At 54.2% G+C, this 22,200-nt stretch overlaps 1 protein-coding gene across 4 annotated transcripts; it reads left to right on the top strand.

Moving 5' to 3' along the window:
- Positions 1–4,315: 4,315 nt before the first annotated feature.
- Positions 4,316–22,200, top strand: CLN6 (CLN6 transmembrane ER protein). 4 transcript variants are annotated; one of them, XR_013370499.1, is made up of 8 exons: positions 4,321–4,485; positions 11,165–11,279; positions 16,423–16,521; positions 17,606–17,794; positions 18,003–18,058; positions 18,883–19,005; positions 20,559–20,952; positions 20,996–22,200. XR_013370499.1 is itself a non-coding variant. In XM_077881641.1 (7 exons), exons 1-7 carry the CDS (start codon positions 4,400–4,402, stop codon positions 20,827–20,829), a joined length of 939 nt encoding a protein of 312 aa, XP_077737767.1. In that variant the 5' UTR covers positions 4,321–4,399; the 3' UTR covers positions 20,830–22,200. The 4 variants fall into 4 exon arrangements, 2 of the variants coding, with proteins under 2 accessions (XP_077737768.1, XP_077737767.1); XR_013370500.1 differs by lacking the exon at positions 18,003–18,058 and having other exon boundaries at positions 4,317–4,485; XM_077881641.1 differs by having other exon boundaries at positions 20,559–22,200.

Below are 22,200 nucleotides of genomic sequence, written 5' to 3'. Positions count from 1 at the left end.
CCACTTGTATCCACTTTCTACCCTGAGCATCCTTGCCAGATGCTGCCTTAGCCCAGGTTCCCTAAAAGCAGAGCTCGAGGCAGAGTGTGTGTGCCGCCACTTGATGAGGGAGTGCAGTGCCAGGGAAGCTGTAGTGAGGGAAAGGAGGTGAGGCCGGGGAGGACAGAGAGCTTTGCTGAGGTGGCCACCACGAGCAGCAACGATGCTAGATCCTGTGGGACCTTCTCTAAAGAGGCTCTGTGAAAGAGGGAGACAAATCATAACAGATTGTTAGTCATAGAAAACAAACTGAGGGTTGCTGGAGGGGACAAGGGTGGGGCGATGGGTAACTGGGTGATGGGCATTAAGGAGGACACATGATGTAATGAGCACGGGGTGTTATATAAGACTGGCGAATCACTGACCTCTACCTCTGAAACTAATAATACACTGTATGTTAATTAATTGAATTTAACTTAAAAAATAATAAAATAAAATAGAATAAAAATAAAATAAAATAAAATAAAATAAAATAAAATAAAATAAATAAAATAGGCTCTGTGAAGCTTAGGACAGTTCATCCAGAAAGAAGCAGCAAATATTTCTCTGCCAATCCTTGTCTCTTGTTGGTCAAAGTTCCACCCCACAGAGTGTCTGACACCTCTGCACTTCTGAGGCCAGAAGTCCAGAGGGGAAGTGGGTGCAGTTGAAATGAAACAGGTGGCAAACACCTGGAAGACAGGTATGGCTGTATCAGAAAAGTATCTGACACGGCTATAGCTGAAAAAGAGTGAGAACATCTGCTACATAAAAGGTGAAGCCACTGGGCTGGATAATCCCAAAGGACCTTCCTAGCTGAAAAGTTCCTTGATGTGGTTCAGTAGAATGGCAGCTCAGAGCTGAGACCATTTGCCCTTCTTGTGTGCAGGATTCATGTCCCCAGAGAGTTGCAAGCAAGATCTCCGGAAACGTGTACTCCCCAGTGCCCAAGGGTTGATGCCAATTTTGCTCTGTCCCCTGGCCCCCAAATGTCCGTGCAATTTGAGAGCACACGAAGATGATGTTCTTAAAGGGTCCTTAAAGATCAGTCACAGGAAAGAGTGACTGATAATCCTAGCAGGCTGAGGACAGGGGGGGTGCAGAGGTTGTTCATCATGTTCTTTCAGGAAGGCCCCGCTGCCAGCTTGGGCTCCCCTCCACTCAGGGGGCAGCTGCCAGTTCCAGATGGGAAGTAGATTTGTGATATTTAAGGGACTGGAGGATTAAATGGGCCAGAGAAGCTTCCTCCACACAGCGTCATCCTCTCATGGCTGGAAGCCCAACCCTGGGTGTTATTAAATTGGTATTACATCATAGGCACTTCATGCCCCTTCCTTTGAAGCCCAGCAGGCTTGCAAAGCCAGCAGAGAATAAGAGATTGGGGTCGGAGCCCGAAGCCTCCATCCTTCTTCTCTGGCATATACATAGAGAGCAATCTGTAGAAGGAAGATCAGACCCTCCCAAATCAAACCTGGGATCCAGTCTGAGCATTGTTGTTGGCTCACCTTAGGGATCAGCTCAGGGCACTTTCTCTGCTGCAAATAGGGACCTCACCAGCTCTGCTTATGACATGATGAGGAGCAAAGGAAAGTAAAAAACTATAAAGTCAAGATGCCCTTTAGTGGGGCTGAGGTGGGCACCAGGGTGTGTGGCCTGTGGGTTTCTGGACCCCAGGAAGGAGCTGATGGAAAATGACCCCAAGGTAGTCACCTTTCACAGCCAAGATAGGATGTGGGCTTTGATCAAAATGAGAAGGAATAAAACTCAATAAAAGTCTCCCAAAAGAGAGGACAGGCAAGAAAACAGAATGGAAATAGGCTCAAACCCCTCACATCTCGCAGGAAACATCAGGTCCAGGGTCAGAGCCCAGGGTCAGACTATGGTAAAGAACAAACCCGCCAGTGCCAGGCTCTGTGTAGAATGCTCCATAGGCATTACTTCATGGAATCATCACAGCCCCAATGCAGCAGATGCAACAGACTTCACCTCATTGCAGATGAGTAAACTGAGGCTAGGAGCAGTTGAGCAATTTACCCAGGTGTCACAGTTAGTCAGGAATAGTACCAGGATTGAAACCCAGCAGTCTGCTTGCTGATTGTTCTTGGGCTTTGCCCCTTGTTCTTTCTTCTCACAGGGACACTGTCTCCCCAGGCAGCCTGTTAGGTTCAGGCTGTCATCTATATTCCCCTGATTCATATGTCAGTCTGCCCTACTCCCAGGTCTGCTCTAAGCTTCAGATCCATGGGCCCAACAGCCTTCCTGACCCATCTCAAGCATACATCCAAGGAAGAATTCTCATTTACCTTAAACTTGCTCTGACCCACTTCCCAGAGGGCACCTCCGCCATCCACCCAGCTGCAGAACCCGGCCGAAGCCTGGACTCTTCTCTCCCCACCCAACACCCAGGCACTGCCATGGTATCCCCCATACAACTGAGGTCATCATCTCTCTCCTTCCCACGGTGGCTGCTAGCAGGGCAGGACCCTCACTAGGACAGATACACACCACATTCTTTGCCTGGTGGTGTCCAGTGTTGCCTCCTCTCCTCCACCTCACGCTAAAATGCAAACATGATGATGCCACTTCCGTGCCCCAGATCTCTTGAACGGCTTCCTCTTGTTCCCAAGATAAAGGCCCTCTTCATCTGTACCCTTCCCCAGGCCACCTCCTGTTGCTCTTCCTGTGTGTACTCTGCTGCTCTCGCTGAACTTCCCTTTCCTCCAAACACCGGCTTCTTTCTGGATGCTGCGCCTCCTGGCTGGCTGTTCCCTCTGCCTGCAACACTGTTCCACACTGTGTTCTCTCCACTCCGGCTCAGACTTCATGGTCAGCTCCGAAATCCAAAGTGACAAGTAGGATGTCCAGCCTCCAGAAGCCCGGTCTGACCCCACCCCCTCCAAGTCTCTGCTCACACCACGCAGGACACCTCCCCCTTCACACCCTTTACCAAGGCCCCTTTCCCAGCACCAAACGTACGCCTTACTAGAGCAGGGCCTGTCCATCCCTGCCCGCACAGGGCGCTGCTCACAGCAGGGAGTTAATACCTTTGAGAGGAAGAGAGAGCAAGTGACCTTTCTAAAGCCACAACGTCCAAGAGAGTGACAAATCCAGAATTCGAATGCATCAACCTACTCCACGCCCCCCGACTTGGAAAGACGTCTTATCCTCTTATCCTGTTCATTATTTAATTCCTTGCGTCAAGAGCCACGGAGGTGACATTTTAGGAAACGACATTTTCCATTTGGAAAAGGAGAGCGCACAGCGCAGGGCGGGGAGGACCTTAACAGCCCCCTCGCCCCAGCCCCTCCGTCTCCCCAAGGACACGGGAAATCCAGCGTCGCCTCCTCCCCAGGGGAGCATCTGCCGGGCTCTGGGCCTCAGCCAGCTCCGCGAAGCCTCCGCCCGGAGGTCGCCGACGACCCCAGGGACGCCCAGCCCCCCACAGGGCCCCCCGCGACCCTCCCGGCCCGGCGAGCCCCGCCCACCCGGCCCCGCCCACCTCCCCGCGGCGCCAACCCCGCCCCAGGCCCCGCCCCCCACCTCCCCGCAGCCCCGCCCCAGGCCCCGCCCCGCCCACCTCCCCGCGGCCCCTCTTCCTCGTCACCGCACCGCCCCCGCCCCCGCCCCCGGCCCCGCCTACCTCCCCAGCGGCGCCAACCCCGCGCCCCCAGGCCCGCCCCCCGCCTCTCCGGCTCCGCCCGCGGCCCCTCTTCCTCCTTACGGCGCCGACCCCGCCCCAGGCCCCGCCCCCGCCTCTCCGGCCCCGCCACATCCCCGCGGCCCCGCCCCCCGCCCCCGGTTCCGCCCACCTCCCCGCGGCCCCTCTACCTCCCCAGGCCCCGCCCCCCTCCTCTCCGGCTCCGCCCACCTCCCCGCGGCCCCCTTCCTCTCCACGGCGCCGACCCCGGCCCCCCGACTCTCCAGCTCCGCCCACTTCCTCCCCCGCGGCGCCGGCCCCGCCCCCGGCTCCGCCCACCTCCCCGCGGCACCGCCCCCGCCCCAGGCCCCGCCCCCTCCTCTCCAGCTCCGCCCACCTCCCCGCGGCCCCGCCCCCGCCCCCGGCTCCGCCCACCGCCCCGCGGCCCCTCTTCCTCCCCGCGGCGCCGGCTCCGCCCCCGCCCACCGCCCCCGCCCCAGGCCCCGCCCCCTCCTCTCCAGCTCCGCCCACCTCCCCGCGGCCCCGCCCCCGCCCCCGGCTCCGCCCACCGCCCCGCGGCCCCTCTTCCTCCCCGCGGCGCCGGCTCCGCCCCCGCCCACCGCCCCGCCCCAGGCCCCGCCCCCCGCGCCGGGTGTCCCTCTGGCCGCCGCCGCCGCCCGGCCGCACAGTGCTTCCCGCAACTTGGAGAGCTGGGCCGAGGCGCCGGCCGCCGGCAGGGCAGCCATGGAGGCAGCGGCGCGGAGGCGGCAGCATCCGGGAGCGGCGGGCGGTGCGGGCGCGCAGCCGGGCGCCTCCTTCCTGCAGGCCAGGTGGGCGCTCGCCGGCGCGGGGAGCGAGGCCGCGGCCCCCACGTGACGCGGGCGGGCGGGGCGGGCGGGGCCGGCGGGGCCGGGGGTGGGCGGGCGTGCGGCCGGCGGGGTCGCCCCTGCGCTGCCCCCCGTGTCCATCCACCGCGCGTCCCCTCCCGGGGCCGCCCCCGCTGCCCGCGCGGCTCGAGGACCGTCGCCCCTCGGGAGACCCGGCAGGGGCCCAAGAACGGGGTGGGGAGGCGGCGCGCGCTCGGGCCCCGGCGCACCTGCGCGCCCCGGGGCCCGGGTCTCGGGGTCCCCCTGAGCGGAGTAGGATGCGGTTTTGGTGTTAACGGGAGCCACGTGAAGGAAAGAGCAAGAAGGGCTTTTCTCACTCGTTTCCCGTCCCCTTCCCTCCAGTTCATGGTTATGAAGTTGAGACCGGGAGGGGGAGGGGGGAGCACGGGAACCGCCTCTTAGTCCCCCCCCCCCCCCCCCCGTCTTGCCCTCATCCCGTCGTACAGGCCGGAAACATCCCTTGCTTTAAGGAGGCATCTTTGGTTTGCCCGGTGCCGCGGCGGGCACTGAAGAGGTGGGTAAGGTGAAGCCCCAAGGGGCTGAGGTCGTCTTGGAGAGCTTCGTGGAGGCAGCGGCCCTCGAGCTGAGGCTCAGAGCATTCAGTAGGCGACTAGGGAGGGAAGGTTCGAGTCGGGGGAGGAGGTGGTGGAAAGTTTGGGGAAAGTCAGGTGGTCAGCGGTGCACAGCAGCGAGAGGATGTGGACTGAATGGGAAGGGCCTTTCCTGGCCACAGGGCTGGGACTAGAGTGGAAGCCTGGACTGCATTTCTTTTTTTTTTTTAAGATTTTATTTATTTATTCATGAGAGACACACAGAGAGAGGCAGAGACACAGGCAGAGGGAGAAGCAGGCTCCATGCAGGGAGCCCGACGTGGGACTCGATCCTGCGACCCCGGGGTCACGCCCTGGGCCTGAAGGCCGGTGCTAAACCGCTGAGCCACCTGGGGATCCCCTAGACTGCATATTTTAAGGAAATTTAAGGAGACGCTCACCCTGGGGCAACTGTGCCTACTTAAATGCTGAGCCCTGTGTGCCTCCCTTGCCTCACCCTAGCTCCTGCCCTAAATGGCGGGTTAAAAATACAGCCTTTATTTTGCAAGTACAGGAGAGCCATGGAAGGTTTTTGAGCACTAGTGCGCTCAGAGTCAATTTTAGAAAGTCTGGTATGATTTGGGATGAGGGGAGAGTCTGAGAGACTTGGCTGAGGGTAGGTCTTTCCTCTGCTACTGAGGGTCATCTCTCTTCTGGATCCCCTTCAAGTTGGGGATCTTTGACTGCCCTGAACTGTGGCAGCCCAGTTAGAACAGTCGTGGGTATCAAATATGATCGCCCCTTTAACTCACGTGTGGGGCTTCCATGTGCAGTATCTTAGTCTTTTTATATTTTGTATTATATGGAAACATACACATATTTTCTGTCTGTACAAAAACATATATATATATTTTTTTATATGAGGCCCAGAGAGATTACATCATTTGCCTGCAAGAACCAGGATCTAAACCCAGGGCTTCTGCTTGTACTTCCACTTGGGCTGCTGAGGACCAGTGTTCACCTTTATTCCTGTATGAGCTCACTACCGGCCACTGTGCTCTCTGGGAATGGCACGAGGACTGACTGCCACCCTTGTAGGGTACCTCTAGGACCATTTTCAGTATCATTGTTGCTGAACACAATAGACAGAATCATCTTGTCTAGTTCCTAAAATGCTTAGATTTCCTCTGCTGCCCCCATGCTTTGCTTACACGCCTCTAATGACACCTTTCAAGGTGGCGCATTCCAGCTGCCTGTACTGTTGACACTTTTTGTATTCCTATCAACGTAATACATGCCTGTCGTTAAATAATACAGATGGGCTTAGAGTAAAAAAACAGTGGTTCTCTCTTCCACCCTTCCCTGGCACCAGAGACAACAGTAGCTTCTTTTAGCTGTTTCTACCATAATTAAATTCATATTTTAAAATATTAACAAGTGGGCAGCCCCGGTGCCCAGCGGTTTAGCGTCACCTTCAGCCCAGGGTGTGATCCTGGAGACCCGGGATCAAGTCCCATGTTGGGTCCCTACTAGGAGCCTGCTTCTCCCTCTGCCTCTGTCTCTCTCTCATGAATAAATAAATAAAAATATTAAAAAAATAAATAAAATATTAACAAGTACTATGTAACACTTTCTGTGGTCCAGATCCTGCTCTAACGTTTTGCACATAATAATTCAATTGCAACTCTTGAGATAGGATCTGCTATTATCATTCATTTTACAGATGAGAACATTGAGGCCCAAGAGAGATTAAGTAACTTGCTCAAGATCTGGCTGGTGGCAAAGCTAGGATGTGAACCCAGGTGGTCTCCAAAGTCCATGTTCTTAAAAGCTGTACTCAACTGCCATTTCTTGATTTATCTTGTGTAGCTTCTAAGATAATGTTTATTTATTTTTTTAAGACTAGAGGCACAGAGAGGGGGCACAAGAGGCACAGAGAGAGAGAGAGAGAGAGAGAGGCAGAGAACAGGCAGAGGGAGAAGCAGGCTCCATGCAGGGAGCCCGATGTGGGACTTGATTCCTGGTCTCCAGGATCACACCCTCGGCTGAAGGCGGCACTAAACCTCTGAGCCACCCGGGTACTTTCATATTCTTAAGGGTAATGGTATTTACCTGCTGTTTTTTAGGCATAATTGCCTTCATGTTTTGTGTGTGAATGGATTCTAAACTTTGAACATCAGTATACAATATTTTTATTAGTTAAGCCATGTAAACATTCCCTACAAAGCCAAGGAATGTTTGATAGTACAATATGCTCTCTTATATTGTTTTTGTTTTTCCTGGGGTTTCTAATTGCCTTTCTTTTCCCTTATTTTTTTTTAATTTTTATTTTATTTATGATAGTCGCACAGAGAGAGAGAGAGGCATAGACACAGGCAGAGGGAGAAGCAGGCTCCATGCACCGGGAGCCCGACATGGGATTCCATCCCGGGTCTCCAGGATCGCGCCCTGGGCCAAAGGCAGGCGCTAAACCGCTGTGCCACCCAGGGATCCCCTTTCTTTTCCCTTCTTATTATTTGCCTTCACTTTCTCATTTTTTGTTCAAGCTTTCCATCATGTCAGGTATTTTACTGTTCTTTATATAGAACCAAAATTAATCCCTTTGTAGTTCCCATTTATGGGTCCCTGCTTGACTCCACCATGGTTGGGTCCTTCCTTTTCTGCCAGGCAGTCCTGCACATGCTGACTGCTTTGAATATTTCAGCTGTATGTTATGTGTTCCCTGCTTGTCATGGTATCAGTTCCCTCATATGGTACACTTGTAAAGCTGTGGAGAAGAGAAAAGGCTATCCTTGTCTTGGGTTACCTGCCATTCACTAGTGTTCTCAGCTGTAGTTTCTGATGACAGATCTAGAGCTGGCACAGGCTGGGGGTTCAGTGTGTGAAGTCTGTGGAGTCAGGAACTTGGGACCGGCTTGAGGTTGCTCATCCCCAGGACAAGAACTAGGGGAGAGGATGCCAATGCCCTCTGTGATCTGCCACCTGGAGTCACAGTCCCAACGAAAGAAAACCAGTCAGATGCTAACCAGTCTTGATTCCCAAGCTGAGTGCCCTGTATCTGCCTCTTTTTTCCTGCCCTGCTAAACCAGGGATCCTCATTACTGAGATGCCCCCTTCGGTAGAAGAGGAAATAATTACTGAGCCCCTAGTATATACTAGGTATCCACAGCTTCCAGAGACCCATTCGTAAGTGCTTCCCCAGGCTTTCAAAATACTTTTCTCCTCTGTAGCAAACATCCTACTCTTTGACCACTTTGGAGGTTTCCAGAATAAAACACTGAGAGTTTATCCTCTCTCCTGCCAAGTTCTTTACGCCTGGAGGTTCTCACCATCTGCTTTTTGAGCCCTTGACTAATAGTCACTAAAGGGAAGGGCACATGGATGCTCTAAGCCAGTTGTTCATCTCAGACCCATCTCTGAGCAATTGTCACATTGAATTTCCGAATATCTGCCCAGCCTGAAGCCCAACCAGTCCCTCACTTCTCTTCGTCTCAGCCGATAATAAGCCCAGGCATTCAACTCCATGCAGTGCCTTCCTCACTTCCACCCCAGGCCTTTGATCATGCTCTCCTGCTTTTCTGCCTACTTAAATCCACCTATTCATGCTTCCAGGCTCTCTTCCTTCATACAGGCTTTGCATACTGATCTCTTCATATGTCACATAGTTAATTATAATAGAAACAGAATAGGAAACTATCTAGAGCACAGGTCTTGAGTTCATAAAGACACAGGTTTGGATTTATGCTATTCAGGGCTCCTGGACAAGTGACATAAAGCTAGTATGAACTCTAGTACCCTTAGCAAAAAGGAGTGTATTGGTTCATGTGGCCAAACCATTAGCTTGGGGTTGCCTAGAACTCTCGGGCTTTTCCTCATGTTTTTCTCTGGTCTTCTCTACAGGGTTGCTTCATTCTTGCCTGGCTGCCCTTTGAGGTTGGCACACGTTGGCCACAGGCAGCCCTGGGCTTGCAGCCTTAGCACCCCAGTGCCAGAAGGGAAGACACTCTCTCCACCAACTCTAGTTGGAAAAGCCCCACTGGGTTGGCTTAGGTCACCAGCCCTGCCTTTGGCCAAGGAAACATCATCTCTTACTAGAAGAAGCTTGGAGTGGGAAGTTGGCTGACAAAAGGAGTAGTTGCTGCAGCGCCTTACTACATGGGTGATCTTGGCTAAGCACTTAACCCCTGTAAGCCTCAGTATCCTCTTCTGCAACACAAGAGGGGAACAGCCTCGTGCAGGTTGCTGCCAGCATTCAGTGAGATGGTGCAGGTGAAGCTCCTAGCACAGCACACACCAGCACTCAATAAATGTGGGGGACAGGAACGCTGAGTAGAAGGGACAAGAAGGCTTGACCCAAGAGAGGCCCCCCCCCACCACCTGTCTTGTCTGCCACCAGAGGATGATGAGACCCTCCTCTCCTCCCCCTCCAGGAGCTTTGCCCCTCTGCCTCTGGGCTGTTCCACCAGCCCACTGTGGGCCATGCTTAGATTGGCTGAAAGGAATCCCAGAAAGTGACAGAAGCAATAGCAGCGCAGAGAAGAAGAAACCCTTCATGTCGCCTCTAAGCTAATATTGGCCAGTAAAAAGAATGAGTAACTGGTAATTGAGATTGTTTTAAATCATCCAGTAATCTCTCAGCACAAACCAGGAACTGAGCTGAGAACTCTGGGTGATCAGGACCATTCACACAGCTCCTGTTCTTGGCATAAATAGAGCAATAAAATTCACACCTCAAATCATCTTAGGAATAGGAGGCTGCTTGTCGTCACCGGAGGCATGCAAGTAGTGTCAGGGACATTGTGAAGAGGATTTGGACTCTGATGAGGAAGTTGATGAGTTGAGAGAACCTTAAAAGTCACTCATCTTCTTGAGGGGCTCGGTGGAGCAAAACTCCAGACCCATGATGTCATGGCAAGACTGGGGGTTAGAGATGAAGCACCCCTGGAGTGGGGCTGGTGGGGCTTTGGGAAAAGCTTCATCAGGAAAGCCATCCTGGAGGAAGTGGCATATTCACTGGCCCTTGCTTGAACTTCAGCTTATCTGTGAAAAGCAGATGGCTAACTGCTTTGCAGGAGGGACAAGTGTCCAAAGATGTTTCAGATGGCATTCCACTTCTTGCCATGTCTCTTGTGTCACCTTGCAGGGTGTCCCTGCTGGAGGGTTGCACTGTGGATGAGTGACACCAGCGGCCTTATTCTTCCTTCCTCCTGCCTGGTTCAGGATCTGAGGGAAAGGGCCAGTTGGTCCCAGTCTTTGGTCTATAAGGCAGGTCTCACTGGAGGGCTCTGATAGCTCCAGCTCAGGTCACATGCCCATCTGGTGGCCCAATCCCTGTGGACATGATGCTGGCAGTGAGGTCATAACTATAAGCTATGGAGCCTAATCATTTGGGTGCGGATATTTAACTATAGGGGCACCGGGTGGCTCAGCGGTTGAGCGTCCGCCTTTGGCCCAGGATGTGATCCCAGGATCCGGGATCGAGTCCCACATCGGGCTCCCTGCATGGAGCCTGCTTCTCCCTCTGCCTCCGTCTCTGCCTCTCTCTCTCTCTCTCTCTCTCTCTGTGTCTCTCATGAATAAATAAAGTCTTAAAAAAATACTTGTCTATAATTTTGGGCAGGTTATATAACATCTTGGACCTCAGCTTTTTCACTTGTAAAATGCGGCTAATATTCCAACCGCAAAGGGTTTCTGTAAGGATTAAAAGAGTTAGATGAGAATGCGCGTGGAATACAGCAAGTATTCAATAAAGGTTCACTGCTGTCATCTATCAGCATGAGATGCATTTTCCAGCCACATCCTTTGCCCTATTTCATTTCCCCGTTATTCTATAGGCGAGAACGCCCCCAAAGAAACTGCTGGTTTAGCAGTTTCCTTCCTGAATCACGGAGAAGCTAAGCTAATGTTGGGGCAGCTGGAATCCATTCCCAGGACGCATACCCCTTGGCCTCAGAGCCAGTATTTCCAGCAGAGCTCTTCCTGGCAATGAATACCCCTACCCTCGAGTCCCCATACCTTTCTGTGGCTCATCTCCGGGAAGGTTCCCGTGGGAGCAGAGAAGAGCTGACCCCTCTTGTCTGGTTGCTTCTCAGGCACAGCTCTGGCAAGGCTGATGAAGCTGTTGGCACAGCTCCCTTCCACCTCGACCTCTGGTTCTACTTCACCCTGCAGAACTGGGTTCTGGACTTTGGCCGGCCCATCGCCATGGTGAGTGTGAAGCCGTGGACAGAGCCCTTACCAGCAGTGAGGACACAGTGTGACCTGAATTTGCCAAGTGACCTTAGACAAGTCACTTTCCCTACAGTAAACTAGGAGACTAGACCTGGATGTTTCCGTGTCCTTTAGCTCTGTGACTATGCCAGCGAGTGGGGATCCCGAGGGCCTGCATTGTCATACTGTGCCCTGACTCTCACAGGGGAACTGGTGGCCCTAAACAGTGATATTGTGTCTCTGTCCATCCCACCACCCCACACCCAGATTTAGCCAAATCACCAAGCCGTGCTGTGCGGTGTGGGAAAGAAAGCAGAGCATCCCCACAGCCTTGGCATAATACTATTATTTTTCTGGAGGTAAAGAGTCTAGGTTGATTTTGTGTATCATGACTCTGAGCCCCAGGTAATTTTTAGTGCTGTCTGTGAAACCATCTCCTTCCCTCCAGGGCTACTTCATGCATCAGTGTACAGTGGTGGCCTCCACAGAGATTAATGCAGGAAGAGCACTGAAACCCCTGGCTTGTAATAAGTAGGTAGGTAGATAGGTAGATGATAGATAGATAGATAGATAGATAGATAGATAGATAGATAACAGAATGTGAATATATTGAGTGAGGTAGCACCATGTACCAGGTGGTTAATTTGTGTGTGGGGGGGGGGTAAAGATAACTATATCCAATACTGGAACAGACACCTGGCACATGCTAGTGGAAATGCAAATTAGCAAAGCCCTTTTGGAAAGCAGTTTGTCCAAGTGATAACTAGGAGCCTAGAAAAGTGCTTGGCATAAATGCTCGATGCACTTTTATTTTTATTATTATTTTTCAAAGGATTTTATTTATTTATTCATGAGAGACACAGAGAGAGTAGCAGAGATAGGCAGAGGGAGAAGCAGGCTCCATGCAGGGAGCCCGATGTGGCACTCAATCCCATGACACCAGGATCATGACCTGAGCTGATGGCAGATACTCAACCACTGAGCTACCCAAGTGCCCCTTTTTATTATTTTTTTAAAGGTTTGTTTATTTATTTTAGAGAGAGTGCTTGCATGGGTGGGTGGGGGGAGTGGCAGAGGGAGAGGGAGAGAGAGACTCTCAAGCAGACTCCACAGTCAGTGCAGAGCCCAAATTGGGGCTGATCTTAGGACCCTGAGGTCACACATGACCTGAGCTGAAATCAAGAGTCAGACGCTCAACGGACTGAGCCACCCAGGCACCCCTCAATGCACTCTTATTGAAGGAATGATAATAATAATAATAGGAAAGTAGGAATAGTGGTTAGCATACATTGAGTGCTCGCTCTGTTCTAAACTCTTTACGTGTTTAAATTTATTGGATCCTCACCTCACCACTCTTACTAATGTCAATTTTACAGATGGGAAGACTCAAGGATAGAGAGGGCAGGTAACTAGCTCAGGGTGGCCCAAATAGCAAGGGGAAGAGCCAGCACCTGCACCCAGGCACTCACCCCCTTCCTGTCCTGTATATATCCAGAACTCTAATACGTTAACCCTCCTGACCCAGTAAGACCCCTTCCAAGAATCTGCCCTGAAGATGTAATCAGCAAGGAGACAACAGCCTCTATACCCGAAGGTGTTCCTGCAGCGTTGCTTACCTGGGACGTGACTTCAGCGTCCAGCAGTAGGTGCTGGGCAAATCAGCTTTCTGTATCTGGTATAGAGAACATTATCTGGCCATTAAACATGGACAGTCTGGAGCAGCCTGGGTCGTTTGGGAGAAAAGTTGTGGCGGTAGCATGTATAGTGCCAGATTGCAAGTCAGTGACAATCTCAACATCTTGTATACGTGAGTCAGACACTTGAAGGGAATTAAGAAAGCTATTCTAGGGCACCTGGGTGGCCCAGTTGGTTAGGCGGCAACTCTTGATTTCTGCGCAGGTCAGGATCTCAGGGTCCTGGGATCGAGCCCTGAGTCAGACTCTGCACTCAGCAACTCAGCACAGTCTCCTTGGGATTCTCTCCCTCTCCCTCTCCCTCGGCCCCTCCCCCTGCTCATTCTCTTTCTCTCCCTCTCCCCCCCCCCTCAGATAAAAGAATAAATAAATATTTAAAATAACAACAAAGAAAGCTTTTTTGGCAGCACTTTTGGGGCAGACTTGGGGTGGATACCGTTTCTCCTTTCTGCAGACTCTCTGTAAGATTTATATGTTTTTTCAGTGTGGGAGAAAGAAGAGAGCCTGAGCCAAGAGTCAGGGTACCTGGTCAGCTTTGTGGGTGACTTTAAGCAAGTCACTGTCTGCTAGGCTTTGGTTCTCTCATCTGTAAGAAGGCTGGTTGGCCTGGCTGCTCCGAGCTCCCTTCCCGCACAAAGGTCCCACATACTAGGGACTAAAGGAGCTGCCCATCAAACCAGTGCTAAGGAGAGGGGGGAAGTGAATACGAGAGCAGGCTCATGGCTGTCCTCTGCCCTCACTCCTTAGGACTCAGCCACAACTGGCCATGGTGGCCCATGTGATGGCCCACATCACTTCCCCAGCCCACCCAGCCACCTAAGTGAGCTTGTTAGGAGAGAATACATATGAAAAGCTCATATATACACTGGAGCTTTTGAAATGTTGGCATGACGTCCCCAAATTTGTGATAGTGAAAAACAAACTCGTACAAGCCATAAAAGTGGTATGTAGTTAATTGTAACAGGTCAACTAATGCCCAGGTGTATGAAGAAGTATCAGATTCTCCCTTTCTATTTTTTTTAAAGATTTTATTTATTTATTCATGAGAGACAGAGAGAGAGAGAGAGAAGCAGGCTCCATGCAGGGAGCCCGACGTGGGACTTGATCCCGGGTCTCCAGGATCATGCCCTGGGCTGAAGGCGGGCACCCAACCGCTGAACCACCCAGGCTGCCCAGATTCTCCCCTTCTAAGTCTCACCTCGGACAGTTTGGGGCACAGCTACTCACTCCTTTCTCTGCTCCTGCAAACACACGTTCTTTTTCCTTTTCTAATTAAAATGAGATCTTACTTTATGCCTTTTTATACAACTTGCTTTCCTTTAGAATATACAATGGTTGTCTTTTCATGTCCGTACATACAAGGTGTCATTTCTGAGAATGGCTAATTCACCTGCTAGAGTAAAGATGTGCTGTAACGTATTCGGCTCGTCCTGGTTAGTTGAGGAGTCGGCCTGTTTCTGATATTTTCCTATCACAAAGACTATTTCAGCCATCACATGTATCTTTTTTTTTTTTAAAGAAATTTAAGTATGGTTGACATACAGTGTTATTTTAGTTTCAGGTGTATAACATAGCGATCCAACAATTCTATACATTATGCTGTGCTTGCCACACTTAAGTGTAGGTGCCACACCGCATTATTACAATATTATTGACTATATTCCTTATGCCGTACTTTCCAGCCTCATGACTTATTTATTTGATAACTGGAATTTTGTACCTCCTAATCCCTTCCACCTATTTTGCCCATCCCCCAACTTCTTCCCCTCTGGGACTCACCAGTTCTCTGTATTTATGATTCTGTTTCTGTGTTTGTTCATTTGTTTTTTTAGATTCCACATATAAGTGAAATGATACGGCATTTATCTTTCTCTGATTTATTTCACTTAGCTTAATAGACCAAGAGGGTTATTGCAAAATGGGAAGATTCTTCTTATGGCTGAGTAATGTGTTGGCGAGCACATGGTGAAAGGGTAACCCTCGTGCACTGTTGATGGAAATGTAAATCGGTACAGCCACTGTGGAACAGTATGGAGTTTCCTAAAAAAAATTTTAAAAAAATAAAAATTAAAAATAGAAATACCATACAATCTAGTAACTCCACTACTCTGTATTTACCCAAAGAAAATGAAAACACCAATTCGAAAAGATGTATACACCCCTATGTTCGTTGCAGTATTATTTGCAATAACCAAATTATGGAAGCATCCTAAGTGTCCATCAATAATTGAATGGATAAAGAAGATGTGGGTATCATAAATTAAAAAAAAAATTTAAAAAAAAGATGTGGTGTATATATCCAACATATATATCTTGATATAGATGAAGATACAGAGATACACACCGAGTAAGAGAAAAAGAGAGGAACAGAGACCTGTATCCTGGGAGTTTTATATGTGCAGGTTAGTTTTAACCAACATGGCATTTCTGAATTAAAAGAGATAAACATTTATATGGCATTTCTGAATTAAAAGAGATAAACATTTATGATTTCTTTTTTTTTTTTTAATTTATTCATGAGAGACACACAGAGAGAGAGAGAGGCAGAGATACAGGCAGAAGGAGAAGCAGGCTCCATGCAGGGAGCCCGATGTGGGACTCGATCCGGAGACTCCAGGATCACACTCTGGGCTGCAGGCGGCGCTAAACCGCTGCGCCACCAGGGCTGCCCAAACATTTATGATTTCAATTGAAATTTGTGGTCATTGCCTGTGTCCTCAGTCAACAGATACTGGAAGTCCAGTTTGGGGGGGTCATAACATGTTTTGACTTTGCACAGGGGTTTTCACACTGACCCCAACAAGGCCAGGACTCACTGGGGTAGACCAGTAAGAGAGGGCTTGCCAGGCAGAGGAACTGCCCCTGGCCTGCCTCCTTTCTCGGGGAAGGTAAGAAAGAAAGAACTGAAGCTACTTTGTAGAACTCACTATTTTCTCCTTTGTTTCCTGACGTATACTTTTGGAAGAAGTGGTCCATGCTCAGTACTTAGAGCATGGAGCCTAGCGGTCAGGAGATCTTTTCATCATCAGAGGACTGGAAAGTGCCAGACCCCTAAGGGCCCAAGTAGACCACCTGGGCCACATCTCTTGTGTTGCAGATGGGGAAACCAAGGCCCAGACAGGAGAAGGACTTGCCAAGGGTCACCCAGAAAGTTTGTGGCACCATGAAGTCCCAAAGTAGTCTCTAACTACCAGACCAGTACCCAGGGACATTTATTTAGTGCCCACTGGGAGAGGGGCGCAGAGTCAGGCTCTGGATTTGCCTCTACTTGTGTGCCTGGGGATACCTCCTTTGGGACTCAGCTTGTCTGTCTGGGTACCCTAGGGCTGCCAGGAAGATCCCCAGAGATCACAGAAAGAATTAAGTATGTGTGGAGGAGGTGGGGGCCAACTCTCCGAAGGGCCTTCTGGGCCTGGGTGAACACCATTTCTTCCCTTGCTCCCCAGCTGGTGTTCCCACTCGAATGGTTTCCACTCAACAAGCCCAGCGTAGGGGACTACTTCCACATGGCCTACAACATCATCACGCCCTTCCTGCTGCTCAAGGTACAGTCCCGGCCTCCCTGCCCTCCCTTCTCACCCTCATCCTTCCTCCCTGGCAGGAGGCTGGTGCCAAGCCCTGGGAGTCATGGAGGCCAGTGGAAGCAGGCCTACCCTTCCTGAGCCTGGGGGGGTGAAGGCTGTGGCAGAGGGACACACCAAGGGCTGGCGAGGAGGGATGCAGAAGCCCTCCCCGAGGAGGGGTGTTTGATTTGGGCTTCAGCCTGGTGTGCCAGGGGATGATGTGCAAGAGGTGCTCAGGCAAAAGGACCCGAAGACAGGGCCATGCTTGTGAAACCACAGTAATTTTGGGGAAGCTGAAGCAGAAGGAGGGACTGGGCTGGTTGTCTGGGGGAGAAGTCAGGGACCAGTTGGGAAGGCAGGTAGGGTCCAGGTGGCAGCAATGGAGGTGCCCTTTACTCTGGCCTGGAGATCTGGGAGCACAGAGCTAGCCAGGGCTGCCGGCTTGGCACGTGCAAGTAAGGGCTCTTAAAACAACTATCGCCATGTGCCATCCCCATCATTTTGTTTCCAGAAAGATGCTTCTAATCTCCAAAAGTAAGAAAGGTATAATACTAGAATTCAGAGGAATCTTAAATAGTTTGGTTTCCAAAGCATCTGCCCTCCCCTCACCCCGCCACCCCCCCCCCCCGCCCCCACACCACACTTCCCTGACATTTTCTTTGTGCTTACCATGGGCCAGTGGCTCAGAAACCAGAGGGTCCCACTGCTGAGCCGGCCCAGCCACCCAGAGGCACACCTGGGGGTAGGGAGAGGGCCTGGCATTGTGCCTGGATGCCTGTGTTGAAGGCCTGGCTGTCACTTCCACCACGTGGTTAGTGTGCGACCTTGGGCAATCAGCTAGTCCCTCTGAGTCTGCTCCCTGGGAAAAGGGGGTGCTGTTTCCCAGCTCATGCCGGCTTCACGGGGATCGCCTGAGACTCGAGGCTGGCTTAGCCTGCTAACGGGACCCACCAATTCCGTAGTGACTTTTCAGCCGGTGGCATGCATCCGACCCCAGGCATGAGGGGGGCGCAGGGGTGTCTCCTGTTGCGGTGGAGGCTGAGCCACGGCCTCCCTCTGACCTCAGCTCATCGAGCGGTCCCCTCGCACCCTGCCCCGCTCCGTGATCTACGTCAGCATCATCACCTTCGTCATGGGCGCCAGCATCCACCTGGTGGGCGACTCCGTGAACCACCGCCTGCTCTTCAGTGGCTACCAGCACCACCTGTCTGTCCGCGAGAACCCCATCATCAAGAATCTGAGCCCCGAGACGCTGGTGAGCCCCCCCCTCCCCCCCCCCGCATGCAAAGCCCTGTGGGTCGGGCCGTCCTGGAGCCCGAGCGCCCCGCCCGCCCTCCTGACCTGCTGGAGGCGCCCTGCTGGGGAGAGGGACCCCAGGGGAGAGGGCGGGGCGGCGGGGGGGGCGGTGAGGGCGGCTGGGGGAGGCCCGTCCCGGCACCTCCCGGTGCACCTGCCGCCCTCAGATCGACTCCTTCGAGCTGCTCTACTACTACGACGAGTACCTGGGCCACTGCATGTGGTGAGTGATGGGCCCGGCCCGGGGTGCCCGGGGTCGCGGGGGGCGGGAGCCCCTGGGAGCGGGGCGCGGCAGTGCCCGCGGCGGCCACTAGAGGGCAGCGCGCAGCCGGCCCTGCGCCCCCGGAGCCGCGGGGAGGGCGCAGCCGAGGCCCCAGCCCGGAGCCCCGGGGTCTGGGGGGAGGTGGGGGCGAAGCCGAGGAGGGCCGGCTGGACTTCGGGGTGCGGCTGCGTGCCCGCCCCTGCGAGTCCCGGGAGGGCCCCCCTGCACCCCGAGGGCGGGGAAGCCTCCCAGCTGTGCGCAGCCCCCGGCCTCGCGGGACGAGCCGCCGGAGCGGGCTGGGGGGCGGGTGCAGCCGGCAGCCTCGCTCAGGGGGGCCTCCCGCGTGTCCGGGGTCCGGGCACCACCTGGCAGTCCCGGGTCCTGGCCTGGCCTCCCCGGGAGCCCCAGGGAAGGGAGGAGGGGCGGGCCGGGAGTGTAGCCCCCCAGGCGGCAGGGGGTGCTGGTAGGTCGGGGTGAGGCCAGGAGGGGCACCGGTGAGGGGGCTTCACAGAGCCCCTGCAGGACCTGGAGCCTGTGGTCCCCAGCCCTGGAGTAGGTGGGGGGCACCCCCTCACACCCCCTCCCTGCGCAGGGAGGTGCGCCCCCCGCACGCATGGGCGGCCTGTGGGCCTCTGATGTGCATGTGCCCCAGCCTGGACCCCAGCCTGCCCCCCCCAGCCCGGGGAGGACCCACCAGGACCCACCAAGACGGCTGGTGCAAGGTCGGGTGGGGGGGTGGTGAGCAGGAGGGTGTGCACAGGCCTGAGGCAGGCTCCCTGTTGCAGGTACGTCCCCTTCTTCCTCATCCTCTTCATATACTTCAGTGGCTGCTTCACTCCCACCAAGGCGGAGAGTTCAATGCCGGGGGCAGCCCTGCTCCTGGCCATGCCCAGTGGCCTCTACTATTGGTGAGCGGACCTGGACCTGGGGGGCGGGCGGGGGCGCCGAGTGAGCCGGGCAGTAAAAACGTGCGTGCCCTGGGCTCCTGCTTCCCCCTCTGTCTAGCAGGGACGTGGCAGTGCTGTGTGGTAGCCTCTCTGTCACCAGGAGGCCAGGCCTGAGTGCGGCCTCTCCACCCTCGCGCCCCTCTGCCCCAGCTCACAGAACCCCAGTGCCACCTTGGGCCCAACAGAATCCACCTGTAATACCAAACCCATGGAGCCTGGTGGGCCTCAGTTTCCACCTGTGCGAAGTGGGACAGTCCTTGCTTGTCTCCGTCTCAGGAGATGGCGAGGATCTAGCAGGGCAGAAGGAGGCTTCGTGAACTGTAAAGCACTATGAAGGTGACAAGGACAGAGACGGGGAAGTCCGTGGCGACTCCGGCCTCAGCCAGGCTCCTACCTCTCCTCTGTCACTTCTGCCCCAGGGACAGGCTCCAGGATGTCATAGGAAGGACCAGACCCTTCTCTGATGGGAAGCTTGCCTCAGAATGAGAAGGGTCTTTTTTCATGGAGCCAGATCCCTAGGGTCCATCCCTGGGTCTGTCCCCTGCCCTGCAGAGAGAGTGGACCAGGGCCAATCAGTATGCCCCCTGGCGACAGGGCGAGAAAGAATGAGTGGCACCCACAGCAAGAAGGAAGGTGGTTCGACATGGGCAGGGCTTTCTGTGCAGTTCTTACCCACAGCGTGTTAACGCGGAGGTGGCCACGATAGGAGCAGCAGCCATTTAAGCCACGCGCTTTTCCGAGTAAGAGATGTACACAGTCCCTGCAGGTCTTACCTCTGGAGAGCCAGGCCCATTTATGCCCTCTCTGAGTGAGAACACGGAAGCTCCAGGATGTCCTGTAAATTCCCCAAGGTCACACAGCCACTGAGCTGTAGAGCTATAATTCCCCGAGTGGAATGGTCAGCATCTTGGCTCTCCCTGGAGGCAGGGGAGTGGACCAGACAACACATGTTACTGGATTCCTGGCCACGTGCTGAGCACTGCCCCGGGAGCTGCAGAGAACCCTGGGAGGTCTGGGACTGTCCCAGCCCTCAAGGAGACAGAAGTGACCACCCCTATGAACTGCAACTGCATTCCCAGACTCAAATGCCTATAGGAGCCAGGCTGGTAACAGAGAGGCGTCGAGGAAGCAGTAGGGAGTGGTGGGGAGTGCGGCAAACAGTAGCCACATGCTCTTTCTAGAGGGGACGGCTGCCTTCTCCTGTAATCAGTTGTTGTCATGTGGGAATACGGGCCTAATGTGACCAAAGAAACCAGAAATCCATACTTTCTGCTACTCTGTTACTTAAACATTGGTAACAAACTCAACGTTTTAAAAAATGGCAGCTATACGAGCCAAATTAACCTGCTGCCCACGGGGCTGTGGCTCGGAGTAGGATGGTTCCCTGAGCCCCCTGTTACGTGAGCTGCTCTGACCGGCTGGGAGGGCACCCCGGCACGTGGGTACAGCGAGGGATGCCGGGCAGGACAGAGCTGTGATGGGCCCCGACTCACCCCACCCGCTGGCCTCTCCAGGTACCTGGTCACCGAGGGCCAGATCTTCATCCTCTTCATCTTCACCTTCTTCGCCATGCTGGCCCTTGTCCTGCACCAGAAGCGGAAGCGCCTCTTCCTGGACAGCAACGGCCTCTTCCTCTTCTACTCCTTCGCTCTCACCCTCCTGCTCGTGGCCCTGTGGGTCGCCTGGCTCTGGAACGACCCCGTGCTCAGGAAGAAGTACCCGGGTGTCATCTACGTCCCCGAGCCCTGGGCCTTCTACACCCTCCACGTCAGCAGCCGACCCTGAGTCCCAGGCAGCGGCCGCTCGGGGCCCTGCCTGGAGGGAGATGAGCTGTAGCGAGTGTGTGAGTGTGGGATGTGTGTATCCCCCCGTGGATGTGCGGTCATCACGGCGTTGGTGGGGATGTGCATTGTGCACATGGACAAGGGTGTGTGTGTGTGTGTGTGTGCACGTATGTATGTGTGTCTGCTTATGTGTAACTGGTAACAGGTCATTGGTGAGGGTGTGCATCGTGCACTCGGACAGGTGTGTGTGTGCGCGCGTGCGCATGTGCAGAGTGCACCATCATAATACTCAGTTGTCTGGATCAAGTTTCTCTTTGGTTTGGATCTTTTCAGGTTGGGATATAGTTTCAGGCAGTGCGTCCAGGCCGAGGTCGGGGCCCTGCCTTCTCGTGCACCTGACTGGAGCCGGGCCCCCTCACGCGCTGTGCGGGGCCGGTCTCTTCCGGGGTGTCCTCTGGCCATGCTGTGTAGGTGGGTGGGGCAGCAGCAGTGAGGGGACTGGGCATGTCACCGTCCCACCTGGCTCACCCCTCAGACCTGCCCTGACCCTGCAGGCAGATGACAAAGGTTAAGTTCACTTTCTGGGCATTGAGCAAAGCGCATCCCTCCCCTGGGCCTCACTTGCACTGGCGGGGCTCAGGGCCCAGAGTGTGTCGAGGGGCTGGTTGTGGTCTCCTCTTGGGGCAGCCTTGGGATGGATGGAAAGTTCTTTCCTGTCACTGCCCTCTGCTACCCCGGGTAGGGTACGTGCACCTCAGATCCCCACCCAAACTCAGGTCACACGGAGTGTTGAGCCACCCAACCCTGGAGAGCCGGAGGCCAGCCGCCTCCCCTGACCACAGCCCGGTCTCGGGGCCTCCAACCATTTCCCTCTACTGTAAGCTGCCTCCCTGCTCCCCACCGGAACTGCAGCACCCCTTCCTGGCAGCCTACCCGGGATGTTTGAGCTGCAGCTCGCAGTATTCCCTGAGCCCCATTAGAGGGCCAGGGGGGCTCTTGGGGCTGTTGGGGACCGGGAACCGGAGGCCTTGTCTCAGCCTGAATCTCATGCCTTTGCTCGTGGCCCTGCTCCCAGAAAAGGGAGGCTCCGCTCCCAGCAGGACGCCCCGGGCCCACGTCCCCCCGGCCTTGGGGCCAAGTGTGCCCACACAGCTGCCCGCGCAGTCCCCCTTTCCAGCCAGCACTGGCTCGGCGAGCTGGGGGTCTCGGGGCCTTGCCTTCCCCGGGGCCTTGCGCCTCTCCTGTGTCCTCAGGGAGCCCCAGGCCTCAGCTCCTTTCATGTTGGGGCCCCTCTACAGCCCCCCTTAGAGGTCCCCCAGCCCCTGGTCGGACGGGTGGAGGGACGTGTGAATAAAGACCAGCGTGGAGCCAA

Source organism: Canis aureus, chromosome 32 (genome assembly GCF_053574225.1).
Source record: "Canis aureus isolate CA01 chromosome 32, VMU_Caureus_v.1.0, whole genome shotgun sequence".
Lineage (NCBI taxonomy): Eukaryota > Metazoa > Chordata > Mammalia > Carnivora > Canidae > Canis > Canis aureus.
Note: the sequence above shows the minus strand (reverse complement) of the source record. Positions and strands in the feature narration are given on the sequence as shown.